Here is a 19,890-nt window from a genome sequence, read left to right as displayed (position 1 = left end):
CTCAGATGCTAGTTCATGAAGATCCAGAATTTCTGCTGTCAAAAAAGCAGTCAGTTTTTCATCCACCACAGTTTTGCTCTGTATTAGGATTTTGCTACAAATGCAGTACTGTGATGTTCAGGTTTGTGCAATTCGAGTAATGTTTACATAGTACGAAGGTTTGACTGCAAACAATAAGATTAAAACTTGTTCTGATATTTTTTACACAGTGAAAGAATCTTATTAATATGTAATAATTTGCAGGGCTTCAGTTGCTAATTATTAAACTGTTTCATGATTTGTACAGATAAACACAAGGACTGCTCTGGTGTAACTTTACATCTGACACATCAAAAGTGAGTATCTTTAAAAATACCTATTATTTTTTTCATCAGAATAGAAGGTATGGATTCCTTTGAAAACATGTGAAATAAAAAAAATACATACTTCACAATATTAAGAATTTTGAAGTTATGTGATATCTGTTGGCAAAAGATGTAATTTCTGCTAAGAAACTTGACAGTCAAGTGGTGCTATCAGTACTGAGCTAATCCAGTTTAAGAGCATCATATTTAGAAATCTGAGACAGGAACAGCAATTATGTAGATGATAGTTTTGTCCTATTTCACGTACTTTGCAAAAAATGCTTTAAGAATTGTAGCACTGTATGAAAAAAAGGAGGGAGGAGGAGGTGCTGTATAACAGTTTCTTTCTCAGCAGACCTGTTTCAGATGTAATTCAACATTTAGACATTAGTGGTGTTAAATGGTATTGCATATCGTGTCACTTGCAGAGCACTTGTTTACCAGAGCTTGGGTTTTGAATTGCAGGCAGCCTTTGATTGCTGGAATGTATCTAATGATGTCTGTGAACACTGTCATACCACCAGGCGAGAAAGGTGAGTCATTGTTCTACAAAGGGATTATATAATTTCACCATCTGATTTATTTTTATTAGTTTTTGAAGAAGAAAATTTAGTAGAGACTTCTTGAATTCTAGATGGACAAATTAGTTACTTAATTAAGCAAATTATGAAAAAATAATTATGTTGAAGATTGTATCATATTTCCTGATGACTACATCAATAAAGGCAATCAATGCTGTAGAAACACAATGTTGTACAAAACAATAATGATCTGTGCAACTTTGAAGATTCTAGGGTTCCTAAGAGTATTTCTTTGATTTACTTTCATCTTAATATTTTACAAAAAAGTCTCTACCTATTTTCCTTGTTTTCCTCCTAGAAAGCCATAGAATATTTTGGACTCTTCTTCATCTGTATTTGTCATCCATGATACTTGTGATTCTACTAAGAGTTCAGTTTTAATGAATGAATTTCTACCAGTAAGGAGTTGCTGTTTAAGAATTTTATTCCTATGTTGCTGGTCGGTTAAAAGGTCTAAATGCTGAAAAAACATTGTAAAAGAAAGTTTCCTAACAGTTTCGATTCAGAATCCTACTCAGTGGATTTTATCTGAAACTTAGCTTGGATAGTCCCAGTATCCCTTCTTCAGGCTACTGTGCAACGTTCTGTTTTAAGGAAGTTGAACACTGACTTTACATTTTCCTCTGTTATACCACGATTTTAAATTAGATAGCTGAGAACACCATTTGTCCCATTTACAGTTAGCTGCCTAGATAGGATTGAGGTGATCAAATGCTCAGCTAACTCCAACTGTTTAGTGAACTCAGAAACTTGAAACATTTTTAAATCTGAATTGAAACTTCACATATTTTGCCCTTTAATATGAAAACATATCAAATTAATACCCAAACACCCTCCAGAATCTTTGATCAAAGGGACAGACAAACAGTTCTGTCCCTGTTGATAGCTGCCTTCTCACGTTCAATCATATTTACGGTTCTTAAGTAGAGCATGAGGTTTGTTAGAACAGGAAACATGCAGGCACCTCTCAGAGAGGCATCGGCAAAGGGATTTTTCTGTAGACTCTTCCTTAGTAGTAGCAATATGTACTGTACCTAACACAAGTACTAGTCTTCAAACACTGTACAACACTTCCCTACCAAAGTCTATGTCTAACACTAGACCTCTAAGTCTGGGCCTTTAAAATCGAGCTTAAGCTTTCATTGTAAATTTCATTAGTTTAGAATTATATCAGTTTATTTTAGTTTCCCCCTGAAAGTTTACATGTTTATTTTAAGTGTCCCTCAACATAGTCTGTAAGCAAATGTATTACTTTATTTTGTTAAATATCGGTAGCATACACGCGAAAAAATACTTCTGGCTTTCAGCCCAATTTTGTATGTACGTCATCACAGAAAGTAAGTTCAACTGACCTTTATTATATTTTATTGGGTTTTATTTGCAGATTTCTTGAGATAGACACTACAGAAATATAAGATGTTATCTATTATCTTTTGAAGTTGTCTGTTGTCCAGTGTAGGTATACTTTTTGTAAACCATACTGAATGAATACAGTAATGTAACTTTTATCTGTTTGATAAATAATGTGTTTGTCATTGTTTATTGCTGTCATATTTTAACAGTGGTTGATGCAGACATTGCCTGCCATTACAAAAGATTTCCAATGCACCTTTTTGCCTACAGAGTTCATACACACAGACTAGGTAAGAGGTTTTTTTCATCATAGGAGTATCAAATACTTAACAGAAAAATGCTGACACTGCAACGTGTTTATGTCTCTTGTTTACCTGTATCTTTCAGGTAAAGTAGTGAGTGGATACAGAGTGAGAAACGGTCAATGGACATTGATTGGTAGACAGAGTCCGCAACTACCACAGGTTGGTTGTTTTTTGTAATTCTAACTGTAAATTTTAATTATCTTTATTCAAAACTGAGAAGCTGAATTGGAAATCGTGTGCCCACGGATCTGCATCCTGCTGTTTCCACTGGTACATGTTGTGCTGCCACTGGGAGTGAATGTTGCTAAGTATTATTATCACAATTAGATTGTGATGCAAAAACCATTTCACATGGGTATCACTGTCATTCTCATCAGTGCATATTGATGTAAATGATATGAAACACTTCACTGATTATGGTGAATCATCCTGTCTTTCAGGCTTTCTACCCAGTAGAACATCCAGTAGATGTGAGCTATGATGATATCCTGGCAGCCAGATGTGTGTTCAGTGGGGAAGGCAGAACTACAGAGACACATATAGGGTAAATTTTGTCTGTTTGCTCCATTTCCTCACTGTGTTTTTCCAGGATACTGGTTCTATGAAGAAATGTGTTTGTTTCATGTCTTCTTCCAAGGTAATTCTAAGACACGTTTTCTGCCAGAATGTTCTGTTTTGTTTCTAGTCTATTCAAGATTTAACTCTACACAATGTTCACTGGCTTTACTTATGTGAATATTCACTTCGCTGAAGTGTTCAGAACATTTCTCCAGTGAAGCTTTGCTGCCAAACACCTTACTCAGATGTTGGGCTGATCTGCACTTAGAGAAGGATAGAGAATATCAATTCCAGAAAGTACATTTTTAATAAGGTGACATTATTGACTGTTTATAGTGAAATAATAAAGCTTCCCAATTTCTCTGCATTATTCTGGAAAGAAAGGTTATAGAAGCTTATAAAATTCTGATAGTTTGACCTGTTGTAAAATCTAACCTTAAAAATTTGGACCAATATGCCAGTTACCTTTTTTCAATATAAAAATGTACAGGCTTTTATGAAGAACAATCAAACCAGAAATTAATAATAATGATAAAAAGGAAAATCTGAACGGTGTTAGTCAATGGTGCTATTCAGCTGCAGGTGGCAGATGCAGCCCTATAAGATCAAGTTGACAAATACAGCTTTAAAAATAGATGTAATATTAATATTCTCTTAACTGTCTCTGGCTCTTTGAACTGTAATTTATTGCATATGTAGAGATATGAAGATACCCTGCAGAAATCTCTCCACTCTGGGAGTATGTGCTACAGCATCCCAAAGAAATTTTAGTGCACCGAGCACCCTAAGATTGTATCACAGTAGAGGGTTAAGGATTCAACATGGATTTATGGCTTTGCAGTGAATAGTTAAAATCCTGATGAGTAGCAGCTGAGGTAAAATTAGTTGAGAAGAAGTTTTTACAAAGGTTGTAACACTAACAAAAGTATCTAAAACCTTAATTTAATTGTTGATCTTTTATTCGCAAGTTCAAAAAGTTTCTGTCGCATTTCTGGAACCTGCAAAAGTAGTTCCTGTTTGCTGAATAATCCTTACAGTTTAAGAAGCAGTCTTAGGACAATTAGGATATTTTCTTTCAATGTACTAGTATGCTTTCAATAGGAAAAGTCTCTGTCCTTTTCATTACAGTTATCATTATTATAATTAGTATTTTATTATTTTTATTATGTGTATATAATTGTTATATCACATATAAATATATAGTATAAATAACATATTATTTATTACTATTATTGGGGCCCCCTGGTGGTCTAGTGGTTAGGATGCAGCACTCTCACCGCCGCAGCCCGGGTTCGATTCCCGGTCAGGGGACTTCCCCGGGCAGATGGAGCTCGTCAGCTCTGTAAGGCCATCCATCTAAGAGAAGGTCACTCTAAACAAACCTACGTCCTGAGGACCTCACAGCCACTGTCCGAGCTTGCTCGGCCCCGGCAGATGAACCTCAGGATTAAATGGTGGGCTCAGTTCAGCGCACACTGTGTCTCACCTAAAAAATCCACTGCGCAGGCTCGAAGGGTAAAGACCTTTCCCAAATCTTCGTTCGCGAAGACTGGCCATGATATTGCTATTATTAGTAGTTTTAGTATTAGTATTATTCAGTGTTATTTATTTATTATTATTTAGTATTACTACAAGTTTTACTTCATCCCACTCTGAGGTGGGCAGGACTGGGGGGAGTGAGGGCTTGTGTGGTACTTAGTTACCACCTGGAATTAAACCAGCACAAACACTTAGACACAGTAACACGTTTCAGGTGAACCAGGTTTCATGTGGTTTCCACATCCCCTTTTCTATTGGAGTTTCAAAGATAAAGCAATTACAGTGACAGACATTGGAGGTCCAGCAGTGAAGTTAATGCTTTCTAAGAGCTTAAGCAGAGCTTGCCCAGTCAGAGCCTCGTTTTTGTGGCCTCCAAGGAATGCTAAACTTTCAATGCGTGGAAAAATACCAACTCCCCTTTTGAAACAGTCTCTTCTCCTCTGTTCCCCCTGTCTCCCCTCTGGCTTGTGTCATTATTGTTGCTATGGTGAATAAATGAATGCTGCAGGATGCTGCTGGAAAAGTCAGCACTGACGTCTTTTGCAAACAGCTAATAGGCCACCCCTGTATCTCTTTTATGAGTGTGGCTTACTGGCTAATTGTGAAAGTTAATTAAAAAATCTCAATGTAAAACCCTGTGTTTTGGGAACTTTTCTTTAAAAGTCCCAGTTTATTCCATTGTCAGGATTCTAGCTCTAAATAAAAGGTGTCACCTCATACAGTAGAGATAAAAAAAGACAGGAACAGATCACAGTTGTAAAAAGGCCCTGTATGGTCTGCTTCACAAAGTAATTTTTTTTCAGAAAAAATCTTCCCTGCACCACCTGTTTTTTCTATTGAAGACAGGATTATGTATCAGTACAGAAGAGCCTCTTCTGTTTCAAATACATGCACAACATTTATGAAAGTACTGTGTTCTGCTAGTGTTTAATCATTCCCCTTGCAGTCATGTTTTTGTTACAGAAGCTTATGAACAAGTTATTCTCAAGATGACAGTGCTATATTCTCTTTAAGAGATACTTATGGTGTTTTAATATGTAATGAAATTAAGTTCTGCCGCTTTAGAACCAGTGTGATTGGACAATAAACATTTGAACATGGGGGCGGGGGGAAGATTTGTCATAGAAGATAGCCACTGAAATCAAACATAGATGTTATTTGCAACAATTTCAAATTACATTTGCCCAAGATTGACAGAGAAGTGTATGAATAGTGATGTAATGAATGATGCAGTTCTGTCATATTTCATCAGAACGTGTGCATAGTTAATCACACAGTGTGGACTATGTGGAATATACTGGGGAAATGAGAAGGAAGAGCAGTTTAAATAGGTGATGCAATTTTCTGTAGAATCAAAACAAAATTGTTAGGAATTTCTGAGGTACATGGGGAGCGTGTATTCTTCAGTATAAACCAAAAGAAACTTTTGGTATTTGCTGCAGTGAAGTTATTACATTTTTTAGTGTGGGACATCTAAACGTTTCATTGCTACTTTTAAATATTCTAATAAACAAGTAGGATGAATTAAATAGCAGCTATATTCAGGTCCTTTTTTTTTAAGTATCACATCTTTTCTGTGTTGTGTAGGGGTACAGCCAATGATGAAATGTGTAATTTTTACATTATGTACTATATGGAAGCCAAGCATGCTGTCTCATATATGACCTGCACTCAGAATGCAAACCCTGAGATGTTCAGAAATATTCCACAGGAGGCAAATATTCCTGTTACAATCAAGTCTGACATGCTGAAGATGACACATGGGCATCACGAAGGTAATACTTGTAATCCATTTTATTCAAGTCGTCTTATGCTCACTGATGTGTTTCCCTGTGTTGTTTTGATATGCAGAATTCTCATAAAGAGGTAATGTGATTCTGCATAAAATTCAAATTGCTAACTAATAAGCCATTATGGGACTCCACTGTTCATTTTGGTGGAAATGTGTGCCATAGTCTTTTGTCCATTTCTTCCTAATGTTGACTTCCAGCTTCCAACATTTTTATAGCTGTATAAGCTGTGTACCCTAAAGATTGACCTCTTCTTCTGTGCTAAACTTTATATTAACAATTTTTTAATGAATGCCTATTTCCTACAAAACCGAATCATAACATTTCCATAGTTTTTGGATCCTACTGCCTTATGGAAGGAATTGGATGTTTACATTGAACATTAGTAGTCATATAAGCTGCAGCAACAGTATTATACAGAAGTAATCTTACTGCTGCATTGTTTGGTAAACTTTGAATGGATATGTTCATTTCAGAAGGGCATTTTTTTCCCCAGTAGGGAGGTACTCAATTGCCTTCACATGCAGATGTTAACATCATATCCTAAAACCCCTTTTTCAGAAACCAAGGATAGTGATACAAGTTCCTTGCTGCAGCAGGCCAAAAAAGAAGAGGAAGAGATTTTGGATCAGGGTATGTGCTTGTTTGTTTCTGTGCACATCTTTTATTTCTGTGTTTACTTCTATTTCTATGCTTGAAGTACAAATCTTAACTTTTTATTCCAGTTCTTTTACTGCTGCATTGTTTGGTACAACTACTATGGATAGATAAAAATACAAAATGTTCATTATAGAGGGGCATTTTTTCCCCAGTATGGAGATACTCAATTCCCTTCACATGCAGAGGATAACATCATATCCTAAACCTATTTTTCAGAAACCAAGGATGGTGATAGAAGTTCTTTGCTGCAGCAGGCAAAAAAAGAAGAGAAAGAGATTTTGGATCAGGGTAGGTACTTGTTTATTTCTATGTCAAGTAAAGGACTCACTAATGTAAAATACTGATAAATTATTTCTCTTTAATTGATAGAATTTGCAATGTTCTATGAAGCTAATATGGTTTAATGCTATATAAATAATAATAAAAAAAGAATAGTCTACTGCTGATCTCTAACCTTGCAAGTAAAATTTATGAGTGCATTTTAATCTCATTAGGTTTTCCTGTTCTTTGTTTAATTTTCTAACAAAGGTTAAAATTTATGTGTGCGTGCATATATTCTATATTCTATAGCTCTTCAGTGATTTCTCAGTTTGTATTACTACATATGTAACAGGGAATGTTCTTTTGCTTCATTATTGTACATGCAGTGGGTTGAGTACAGCTAATGTTTAATAATGAATTATTTTTCATTGTATTTGTGTATATGTGCATATATACCTAACGACTCATGCAGAAATGTGTGTAGTACTTAGTTGCAGAAAAAAATCCAGGACTGTTATAAACCTTTCAGAAATACTCTGAGTATGCTATTAGATAAATACTGTTTTAGTGTCAAGATTTTTCTTGGCACGAAGGAGAAGACGTCTCATCAGCTACAGTTTCATACCCTTTTCATTGAACAGTGTTGAAGTTCAAAGACTAAATAAAGGCAAATTTCCTTTTGCCTTTAAGGAGAGCAAAGATTGGGACAGTGTTTAGAATTTTTGGCAATGTCTCACAAAGGGGTTAGATTTTATATGTACTCTGCCACTTTGCAGAGTTAATTAAGTTACAGTTACATAAACAGTAGCTTCTAGAGTGTAAAATCATCTTGACTCAAGGTAAGGTGAATACCTAGGGACAATATTTGGAATGACATACCCGAAATTTGTCTTAGTCAATTCAAGTTGTATTTTTTAAGAAAGAAAAACAATTCAAACTCCTTAAGCATGTTTCAGAGCAGAATGAGCTATTTTTTTCCAAATTTACGTCAAGCTTTATGCTGACAAGCTGCTTCACCCTTATGTTACTAATAAGTGCATTGACATTTGGTCAAGGTTCTGGTTATCTGTGTGTTTTATTGAATTCATTAGTATTTGAAAAAAATGTTGAAACAAGGTCCTCCTTTTAAAATCTTTTTCATTTGTCTTTGAAATGTATTTCAAAGGCATGTTTCTGCAATGCAGTTTGGTTTGCTGAGACCACTGTTTAGTATATATCCTCATCTAACATGTTTCTATGGAAACACAGTGCATTGTTTTGTCCATTTGAAATCAGTTGGGTTCATGATATGACATACCAAAACACAAGAGTTGCCGTGAGAGAATTTCATTTCATATTCTTAATTGTTAGCTTAAGGTAAATTCTTCCATCATTTACAGGAGCCTGTTTTCAATTTTATATTGATACAGCTCTAAACTTCAGTTGAATTATGTCTGAGAAAGCAAAAAGAAAAAAAAAGCAAAATGAAAAATCAGATCAGGTTTGATTTTGGTTTTGTCTCCAAAGAGGGAAAGTTGGGTGGCTGGTTTAAAAAGTGTGTTTTGGTTCTGCAAGCACATGAGCACCTGATAAGATACACTGGGAAAACCAGGAGCTGAAAACAGCCTGCTAAAATGCTATAAAAATTACATAGCAATTGGAGTCAGTTTTGTGGGGCAATCAGTTTTATGCAGTTGTGCTGCCAATTTCCCAGTCTCCTCAAGTAAATTTAGTGAGTCAGCCAATATCAACCAAATTTGAACAAGGCCTTAATGACAAGAAAATTCTATAGGTTGGAGGGACCGAGGGGAGACCTCCTAAGCTTCACAGAAGAAAATACCTTAGCCACTGAGGCTAAGGTCATTATACAAATTCAAACTTTCACTGAGGTAAAGGACGTTAAGTCTTTCCATTTATGGTCTGGCGTGACATACTGTGTGTGATAACCTTATCTACAAAACACAGAGCTACTAAAACTGAGGCTTTGATTAGTTCTGTTGCTGCTGAGCTGTTGCTCAGTAAATTCTGCTTTTGATTTGCTCTGAAGAAAGCACTTCAACAATTTTTCCATAATTCTGTGTTTTATCTTGCATGTGTTTCTTTCCTCTATGATTCACTATGTTGTAGCAACTTACATTTCCCTTCTTAGTTTCAGGTAACCAAAGTAAACACTGTTACTTCACTAAAACTGAAATAGTTGTTAAACTGTGCTGCCATGGAGGTCCTTAAAAATCTGGGGGTTAGAGGTGTCCTCAAAGAGACAATTTTTATGTTAGTATTCTTAAATCTAGGCATTTGCCTCAAAAAGGGAAAACAAAAAATCCTGCCATGTATCTGCCTGCTAATACTATGTGTATCACATGTTTGCCTGGGCATAGGTTTAGTGGTATATCCTGGCACACAAGTAGTTTATTATATTGGTACCTCCAGATATTATCATGGCTTTTACATTAAATTTTCAATTTCATTATCTTCACTCATCAGAAGCACATTAATAAGCAATGCAAATATATTGGAATAGGCAGTAAACATCACAAAGCAAAGCACCACTCCACATCAAGATAAAGCTAAATCCCTGTCATGTTAAAATTTAACTGAACTTACCTTCATGAAAGTGACCTCATTATATTGTTTCTGAAACAGCAGCATCATTGTATGGTGAAGGTAAACTGTTCATAGGAAGTGAATTATTGTAGGAAATGCAACTGATTTAAACATTTGTGCATATTGGAGAGTTTACTAAAGTTCCTGCCGAAGCACAAGGTCCATAGTAAAACAAATACTATGAATGTTTATTTTTTGTTCATCAGTAGAAGTTTGATTTAATTGTACTCAGTAGAGACAGTAGTGCTGTGGTGGTTTTTTGTCAACATTCACTATCTGTTCTATATGTCTTTACCTGTGGAAAAAAGGCCTAAATGTGTTTCATTCTGCTTGTTCATCACTTTCCTGGCTGTAAGCTGTGGCATAATATAGTATAATGGAGTTCTGGTTTGTTTTGGTGTGCAAGCAGTGAAGCAGCCTTTACTACTGAGAAATTTCACTGCTGGTGTACCTGAAAGCTGTGCATATAAACATTAAAAACATAATAACAAGAGTAGTTTCTTTAAAACAAGGAAGAAATAGACAGGTGATGATTAATCAGATGTCCAGTACTTAGTTTGTTGGCTGGCTCACAATATGGTATCTCATTAGATGTAATCATAGACTTTTTGAAGCAGAAGGGGCAAATTTTTTTCCTGGTAAAATAAATATAATTGTGTTCAAATGTTTTAAAGAAAAATTCAAGGTTGGCTTGAGCTAAAAATTTGCTAGCAGCATGTAAACCAAAAATTAGATTTTGGGTTTGTTTTGGAAGAGTGTAGGCCTGTATACACTACTTACACATATATGGGAGAGAGAATTTTCATTTTACTTCTGGTATTATGTTTATTGTGACAGTTACAAAAGTACATTTTTACTTCTCTCTGACTTAGGGAACTGAGGAGTTAGTACCAAAATAGTTACGTATTTTTTGCCTCTGATGATGAAATCCGAAGTGAGAGTCAAAGTAGCAGTTCTTTTGCTCTCAGGATTAGTCAGTTGTACTGCCACTGTAGTGGGGTTTTTTCCCTTATCCCTCATTATTTCATGATTGCCATGAGAACAAGTTATTCCAGGAGTTCAAATGGGAAAGTTCAATGTAAGTGAACTTAAGATCTCTCTTTTGGAATGTCTCAGGTAGACTCATGCTGAGTGTTTTAACTGAAATCCTGTTAAACCTCATACATTTAAAATAATATTATAGTTTGAGTCCAGCATTCAGAAGTTACTGAGCTGGGAAACTGAAATGTCTGTTCTGAGTTGTTCAGTTGTGCATTTCTGTGAAAAGCTCATACAATAAAAGTGTACTGAATGAGGTTTTTTTGTGTCTGGGATAGAAATTTCCAATTGATTTAAGTGGAAGAATAAGGTATAGCTCCTCCTCTTTCTGCCTCATCTCTCTTTTGCTACCTTCAGGAAAAAAAAGGGGTGGGGGAATGCGAAGGGAGGCCTACAATGTCTTGTGGGATAGGTGTTGAAGAGGAAGAGAGAATCAGTGTGCAGGCAGGTACTTAGTTTTTCAAGCAGAGCAGCAACTTTCAATGAAGTGGTGTATTTTTTTCATAATATTGTATGACAAATTTGTGCAAGGAACATCAACCAATGAGACTTGGTGTATTTTTCTGCCAGCACGGGTTACATTACTTTCTAAAATGAACTTGTCATAATTTTGTTGTTTGTCTGGTTGTAAGAAAATAGAGGAGCTCAGTTTGGTAGGTAGTTTAAAATTCTTAGGAGAGGCTCAAACCAGAAGACAGATTCACTTTCCAGTATTGGTGTGGGTTGCATAGAATGAAATTAGAGACTATTTTAGATTAAGGCCTGACATACAAGAAAATCTTCAGATGTTTTCAGGCTTGGGTTGCATGTTTGGTGCTCGGAGATAATATGAGGTCCCTTAAATAGAGTACAAAAGTAAGATAAAAATGACTGAATTAAACCTTGGAAGAAACTGCTACTGAAAGATACTCAGAGCGATACACATCATTAAAGAATTGTAATTAGGAAGATTCAGAATCTCAGAGAATTTGCTTGCTGTTTCAGCACTGAGTGATCCTGCTCGAAGTTGTAAATAAAAGATGATCTGGTTAGGATAAGGTAATCTCTATAAAAGCATCTTCAGGACATACCTAAGCAGGAAAAGAATATAACAAGCGTGGAAAGAAGTAATTTTAAATTCAGTGTTTCAGTCTTCACCGTCTGACACCTGGTTTATGTTCTCTGGTTCTTAAAACTGTAGAGGCATATTTCCTTTGTATTTTCTGTAATATAAAGGCTACTTATCAATGAAAACTACAAAAACTGCTTTTAATATCATTAGCATGTCTGAAGAAATGGAAAGTGTACACTGTATTAGTACAGGAAGAGTTCAGAGAAATTATGAAGTCATATCACAAATTTAAACCAAACCAACATTATATATTTATTGTTGTTGTTGTTGTTGGCAAAATGTTTTCCTTTTTTATAATTTTTCTGTCTTTTGGTTTTTTTTAAATAAAGCATAATGATGCTTAAAAGAAAGACATTGAAGATAGCAGAACTACTTTTCATAATAAACATACTCTCACATATGTCATTTTGTGAATCTAAATGTATTTAAAAGTATTTACTGCATGAAATAGAAATTTGAGTGGAGCTGGTGTACCCTATGCCTGAATTACCAATGTCTGTAATATGTCCAAATGAGCACAGTAAGGTCCTGTGTAGTAAAACCGCTGTGTTTATTACTAGTCATCTAGCAGTAGCTGATAAATATATTTTATTGTAACAAAATGATTGGTGCTTGTCATGAACTTATTACTGATTGGGAAGGAAAGAAAAGATTAGGGCAGTTAGATATCTGCAAGCAGCTTTGGGTTTGAATCTCAGGTTCTGATTTGGTGATGAACACGTATCTGTAACAAAGTGTAATCCTCAGTGAAGATTCTTTGTCTTCCTTCATACTGAGCTTTAACATTTCCCAGTTACAAACTCCTATAACCCATTGATTTTAAAAACTGTGCTTGAACTTTTAAAACGTTTCTACATTAAAATATTTTGACAGATTAAGAAAAAAACAAAAAAGGATGAATAAAACCTGAAGGAAGTGCATTTACATTGCAGTAGTAGTAAACCCCCTTGTTAGGGACATGCAGACATAGAAAACAAGAGAAACTTTTTTTTTTTTTACCTTTTCTTCCATCCTTTTTTTAGCTCTGTAAGCTGCTTAGAAATGCCTTGAGAGCAGATGCAATTCCTGGTTCTTCAGACATGTCAGTTTGGCTGTGCTGTAAGTGCAGATTACTTAGGGCAGTGAGGATGACCAGGAATCTCTAGAGTAGCTTAATCTTTTCATTTCCTATCTATTTCTTCCAGCCCCTCAAATCCCTTCAGAAAGAAAACAACCTTAATATTGCTTAATATTTTTTGGTTCTCATGAATCTTTCCAATGCTTTTGTCAAAGCAACAGATTAGATCATGATTTGCATGAAAAATAATAGCAGACTAGAAGACATTTTGGAAATTGTTTTGGCCTATTATGTCAAACTGTGTCCAGGCATTAGGCCTTGTTCACTTATGCAATGTCTTTCCATGCCTTTATTCCCTTCTTTTATACCAGCAATGTTATCTTATGTATGCCTGTTACAGTGACCTTGGTAGCTTCATCTAGGAGCCAAAGAAGGCAAAGAAAATTAGTATTACATGGACATTACATGAGCTTTAAAGTGAGACAAAGTCATAGTTGTAGACCATGTCATTTAGACCATGATTTCAGTACTTAGGAAAAGGCAGAATCCCTGACTACTTTTGCCAGTTGAACCCACTGAACAAGAAGCATGCAGTCTCAGAATACACTCTGTTTTATTCAGAGATAATTGGGAAGCCCAAAGTTAGCTATGAAAGGTTCTTTCCCGATCCTATTATGATAGGACCAAGACATAAGTTTGGAAGGAACAACATAAAGTCTGGAATGCCAGTAACAGGCTGGGGAGCCTATCTGAACTGTCTCAGTGACACTGTGCAGGCATTATGATACAAATAGAGATTCTGGAGATGAAAATTCTCAGACACCACCACAGTGTCTTGCCTTTTTTTCTAAAATGCAGCAAAATGAGTTTCACCTATGTATCTTAACAGGTACTCATTCAGGCTCTCTGGACAGGCTTACCGTGGCTGAAATTCCCAGCTATGTAGCTTGATCCTGCAGCACCATGGCTAGATACTTCATCTAAACTGGATACTGGTACTTCCATCAGCACAATGGTGTGCTGCTGAAGGACCACGGACAGCGACTGCTCACTGCAGATTGAGGAACTTGTGCTCTAGCACTGGAAAAAAAAGGACTGGTTTTAGACATAGAATCCTAGAACATCTCGATTTGGAAGAGGCCTATAAGGATCGTTAAGACCAACTCCCTGCTCCTCACAGGACTGCCTAAAACTAAACCACATGACTAAAAACATTACATATGTAAACTGCCTTATTAACCTTAAATTAATCTGACCTTGTATTGAGATCAGATGAAGTTCAACTTATGTTTTTCAATGAAGTTGCCAATATTATGATTTTATTTGTTTGTATGACTGTTTACCAAAACGCTGTTCTGTAGAAGAGTTTTGCTAGTGTAAAACCACCGTCAGAAGTTTAAACTTACTGGAATATGGTTGTGCATTGTTTCATTCTGGAGATGTTGGTCTCAACTGCTATCACTTCTTCCAGAAGAGAGTAAACTTGTAGGTATTTGTAACCAATCATCTTTTATGTAGAGGGAAGTGTTCTGATAGCTTACCCATAAGAGGTGCCTGTAAGTATCCTCTCTGAAAGTGACCTAATCAAGCAGCTTCCCAGACACTGCACTGGTAGAATACGTTTTTTTCAATAAGAGAAGTTGTTTATTCACCCATGTCTTCGTCCAGTCATATCCAGGCATTCTAAAGTCCAGGCTGACTCATCTCAAACAAGACCAAACAGATGACACATTGCATCTTGCTGCTGTTCCTTTCCCACTGAGCATCTTCAGGCAAGCAACATCTTTCAACTGTTCCAGCTGGTAAAAGACAGCTGTAAAGCAGCAACACAAGATTGTGCTTTGATGTTTGCTGGATGTTGCTTTGCAGAGAGCAACTGTTAATCAGAATCAACATTCTGAGCTACTTCTTAAAATTACGCTGCTTACAAATTTATTTGAATCTGCCTAGAGATCACGAGCAAAGCCGAAAAATGTTGGTCTCAAATAATATGGGACCTCCATTCAATGTGTGGACTTCAGGCTACAGCTGCATACATTAAGTAATCAGGAAACTTAAATTCTTCACTTTTACATCTGCACACATCTGTGCTATGTAAATACTCTTGAGTTGTTCAAGATGCCAAGAAATTGACAGAAGACTTCAGCCTTGTGTTTGTGCCAAGAATATGGAGATACCGGGCAGTATGTAGAGGGATATCTTTTAGACTTAAGGTATAGAGATTTCATACTCATTTCCTCAAACACATTTACTTGAGGAAAGGATCGCAATTCAGGACACTTCCACTCTCTCAGGCACACCTTTTTCCATAAATTCAAACAGTTCTTAAATATCTGCTGTGGTTACAGAACCCCTAGTTAATGGACAGGACAAGCTCAGCTTAGAAAATATCTCATTTATAGCTACTGATAGCAATGTACTCAAACTGCCTTACTCTGTACTCCACTGTTTGAAGGTTCCTCATATATTCTATGATTATTGAATCAGTGCTGATCAACCTACTTGGAGTTGAATCCCTGATTAACAGCTTCTATAAAGACTACTAGAATTTCTTATTTTTCTTAAAATTTGTTCTCTGGACTTGCCTTGTTTTTAAGTTGAATTCCCTTGCTGTCTTTTATTCTTGTTCTCTATTGAGCCCTATGTTGTACCAGTTTGTTTTGTAGGAGCTAATATCAGACAAGTAAGCTAAAGCTCTTTTTTATCTGTTTTGTGTGGTTGCACAACAGAGGTAGAATGCAATGCCTTTGGCTGAAGCACGAAGCTGTCAAACTTCTTCATTCAAGTAGAATGAGCATATGTGCTGTGAGTTAGGGTTCTGAAACCTTTATACAAACTGTAGTATGCTGTCCTTTTGCAACCACTAATTACAAGTTAGTTGATTAGACTGTTGGCACAGAAATAGGAGAGGGTGAACTGGGCAACTATCACTAAACTTTCTTTAAAAATGCCTGCAGTTTAAAATAGGCTAGACTTGCTGATTAAAGGGTGATTTTTCACAGTTATGTTGAGCAGAACACTGCTTTTACCACTGAGACCTCTTGTTGGAAATAATTGTTTGTAGGGAAGTCAGTTGGCCTGTGGGTCTCCAGCCACAGATAAAACTAAAACATTTGTACATATGAAACACATTTGTTTTTTCAAATGTTGGAAAAAAAGGCCAATATAGAGTATTTTAGTACCAAATGTTTCCTAAGTAAAGGAAATTCCAACTGTGTTTCTACTTCAGCACCAATTATTGGATGCTTTAAGTAGAGACTATTGAACCTGATTAATGTAATTGGAAACCTTTCTCAGAATAAATAGGGTTTCTATCCAAAACTCCTATGATATCATAGTCATAAAATATTTGGATTTGTTTTGAATCAGTACTTGGACTCGTTGAATGACAATATTAAGATGATGGGGTGCTCTAGCTTCACAATTGCATTTGAAGCAAATAATTCATATTTGTTATGTAGCTTAACAATTTTCTCTCTAATTTGCTTTGTTAATTTCATTGAAATGGGCCTTGTTTCTTCAGTAATTATTTTCTGACAGAAGATGTCATCTGGGATATTTCATTTCCAAGGGCAAGGAATGGAATCCTACTCAAAATCATTGAAGTGGGACTGTTTAATAATATGACAGATCCTTTTAGGTTCATTTACAAGACTTAATTTACTCTGTCCCAGGCTGCAAGTGATGATTTCTGGTTCTGGATGGTTTTTTGGGGTTTTTTTCCTTTGTTTTGTTTTCTTGTTTGTTTGTTTCTTGTGAAAGCTTCATTAGTTATAGTTTTGCTTTTCTAGAAAATGTCTTATACAGCCTGCCATAGAATAATACAAATTTTTATTTGAATGAATTGTACTTGCAATAGAAGTATACCTACTTGCATTAATTCTTAAAGCACACTGAATGTCTCTTTCCATTCAAATGATGCAGTTGATTTTAAGCCAAGATACGTGGTTAATAAATTCTGTTTTCATTTTTTGTGCTTTGAGCTATTATTCTGGAATTAACTGAAATTCTTGTTGATGCCTAAGAATGTTATGGAGATAAAAATACTGTTCCCTGCATTGCCAGATGATATCATGGCTAAAGACTGTTATCATTTGGATTAAGAGGAGGGACAGGACTCAGACTGAATTAATAAATGCAAGTTTAATGGATCATTCTGTTTTACTAGTTTGTCTTTTTTCTACAGTGGGTGCTATGGAATCTGTTTGCAAATGTGAAATTTTGGTTTTTTACAGCCTAAGCTTCTTATACATGACAGATTTCAAAACCATATGCTTTGAAATGTATTATGATGGTCTATTATTGTCTTTGTAAGCAAAAAATTGATAAAACTATACAATTTTTCCCTCTTTGTTTTGTGAAAATATAGTAACTCTGCAGTAGCCTGGAAAATCCAGATAATTCCATCATAAATATTCTTTTACTGAAATGTGCATACTATTTTCCTTTTCCCTTTCTCTTTTTCTCTTCCCTTTCCCTTTTTGTTTTTCTCTTGTTCCATGTTTCCAAGAACATTTGTGCAGAGGTGATGATTTTTTGATGCCAGAGTATCAGGTAAAAGTGGGAATTTATATGTGATGTAAAGTCAATAACAATTTGAGTTTATCTTTCGTACCAGAAACTCATTCAGTTCCTGAGGCTGGAACAGTTCCTCTTTACTACTTTTACCAATAAGTGTTTGAATAACTTTGTTACCGTATATTTTGCTGAAGCTTTCTAAAGTTACACAGTTTGTTATAATTATTTCTCTTCCTCCTTTCCTGTTATCTTTTCTCTTTTCTGTACAGGTGATTTCTATTCACTCCTTTCCAAGCTGCTAGGAGAAAGGGAAGATGTTGTGCATATGCATAAGCATAAACCTACAGAAAAGGCAGAATCGGATCTTGTAGCTGAGATTGCTAATGTAGTCCAAAAGAAGGATCTTGCCAGAGAGATCACAAATCATGATGAGAGGGACGATACTATTCTTCTCAGAGACAGAATTCACAAATTTCACAGACTAGAGTCTACTTTGAGGCCACCAGAAAACAAACATTTCTCTTTGCAACAGTCTAAACATGGTGAGGGAAGCTGGGAAAAAGAACATACAGGAGGTGGGTTAGGTGTTAATTTTGTACAATGAAATGCACTGTAAGAGCTGTGATCCACATTAGCAAAATCTGAAGGGAGTATCAGTTGAGGCTTGGTAGAAGTATTTTACATGACAATTTTCCTAATTATGGAAGTGTTCTCCCTCTAGAGGTGTTTCATTGGGGTTCTTCCCCCCTCCATGTGTCAAGAAAGAAAGTCTACTGATGGCACAATACCAGTACTTTCTGGACAATAGAGTATTTTTTGACTCTGAAGACTTTTACTTAATGATTTTATATCAGTTATACTAAAACAAGGTAAATACAGGATATAGTAGTCACAGGAAATGAAGAACTTTAATACAAGTAACTACTATTAAATGGTCAATGGAATAATCAATACATTTTATGAGTTTTCTGATTAACTTCGTTTGTCAGATACACAATTTTATAAAAGGTATTCCTGCAATTCTATCGGATATTTTTTCTCTCATTCAGAAAGAGCAGTAGTTAATCCTGAAAAGTTCTTCAGAAGTAAAATTTTCTGCATATTGATTTCAAATTGGGCTTGACTATCCAAATATTCTCAGACAGGCTTTTTTATTATTCTAGAATTACAGTTGTTTCCCTTCAGGTTTCTAAGACAGCAGAAACCATGGAACTATTGTGTTTGTTTTACTTGCATTTTGGTCTCTGTGATATTGACTGTGCTTAGCCTTACCTGCTAATGTGGAAAGCCAGATAATGCAGCATATGACAAGTATCTCATAAAATAAACTGGAATGTGTGCATGGAAGCCATCTGTATGTGTAAGCTGTGGCCACACATGCCTGCTTTTTTGTTGCAACCACCCAGCCTGATGTTTCTAAGTACTCTTGTACACAAATGTGTATTATTCATAATCCACTTGATTTTTATTTCTATTCGTAATGTTAACATGTATTGTCTCCACTTATATGAGACTCTGTTACAATAATCAAGCTTAGCAAAATCCTGGATTTGTGTTCAACTGAAAAGTAAAGACAAGGACTTTCCAATGCTATGTTATGCTATGCACTTAAAGTAGAGCTGGTTGACATAGGGGCAAAAAAACAGGTGGGATGTTACCATGTGCCTGACATAAGTGTAAATCATAAATAATTCCATAAACCTCACTGGAATTAAGTGCTCAGAAGAGCCAAGTGCATGAGCATTTCTGCAAAAGCAGTTAGCTCAGACTAATAACACATGGTATGTAGAAGGCAAAGACAAAAATTCCCTTCTGTTTTCACTGATTCAGAGGAGAAAGTCTCAGTGAACTAAATAAATGGCTTAGTGTGGCACATCTCATGGCATGAATTTTAACTACAGAAAGCATTTGCTTGGCTACATTAGTAGCCATATATTCATACGTGGGTAATTTGTTGTGGAGGATTAGTTAACAAAAGGACTTTCAAATGATGCGATTTTGAGATACAGCAGAAAAGAAAACTCAAATTTCGTTAATTAGCATTGTTTGGGGGGGAGGTTAGTGTCTGCGATACTTCTAAGGACAGAAGTTCTGACCTGAAAAAGGTGCCAGCGCCATCTTTTGGCAAAAGAACTTTTGTAGCAATAACGTCTTTAAGCACGTTTAGTTTCTGCTTAGGGAAGTATTTACAT

The 19,890-nt window shown here is 35.7% G+C and overlaps 1 protein-coding gene across 9 annotated transcripts in view; it reads left to right on the top strand.

Moving 5' to 3' along the window:
• PAM (peptidylglycine alpha-amidating monooxygenase) overlaps positions 1-19,890 on the top strand; it is a 123,372-nt gene that overhangs the window by 81,365 nt on the left and 22,117 nt on the right. For 6 of the 9 annotated variants that reach the window (XM_064641765.1, XM_064641767.1, XM_064641764.1 and 3 more), the window contains 9 exons: positions 287-335; positions 810-877; positions 2,488-2,568; positions 2,666-2,742; positions 3,024-3,127; positions 6,268-6,455; positions 7,032-7,103; positions 7,347-7,418; positions 17,968-18,273. In XM_064641765.1, the coding sequence (XP_064497835.1) occupies positions 287-335; positions 810-877; positions 2,488-2,568; positions 2,666-2,742; positions 3,024-3,127; positions 6,268-6,455; positions 7,032-7,103; positions 7,347-7,418; positions 17,968-18,273 (1,017 nt within the window). The remainder of the gene's footprint in view (positions 1-286; positions 336-809; positions 878-2,487; positions 2,569-2,665; positions 2,743-3,023; positions 3,128-6,267; positions 6,456-7,031; positions 7,104-7,346; positions 7,419-17,967; positions 18,274-19,890) is intronic. The other 3 variants (XM_064641772.1, XM_064641769.1, XM_064641768.1) reach the window with 1 other exon arrangement.

Source organism: Pseudopipra pipra, chromosome Z (assembly GCF_036250125.1).
Source record: "Pseudopipra pipra isolate bDixPip1 chromosome Z, bDixPip1.hap1, whole genome shotgun sequence".
Classification (NCBI taxonomy): domain Eukaryota; kingdom Metazoa; phylum Chordata; class Aves; order Passeriformes; family Pipridae; genus Pseudopipra; species Pseudopipra pipra.
This window is presented reverse-complemented; position numbering and strand designations above follow the sequence as displayed.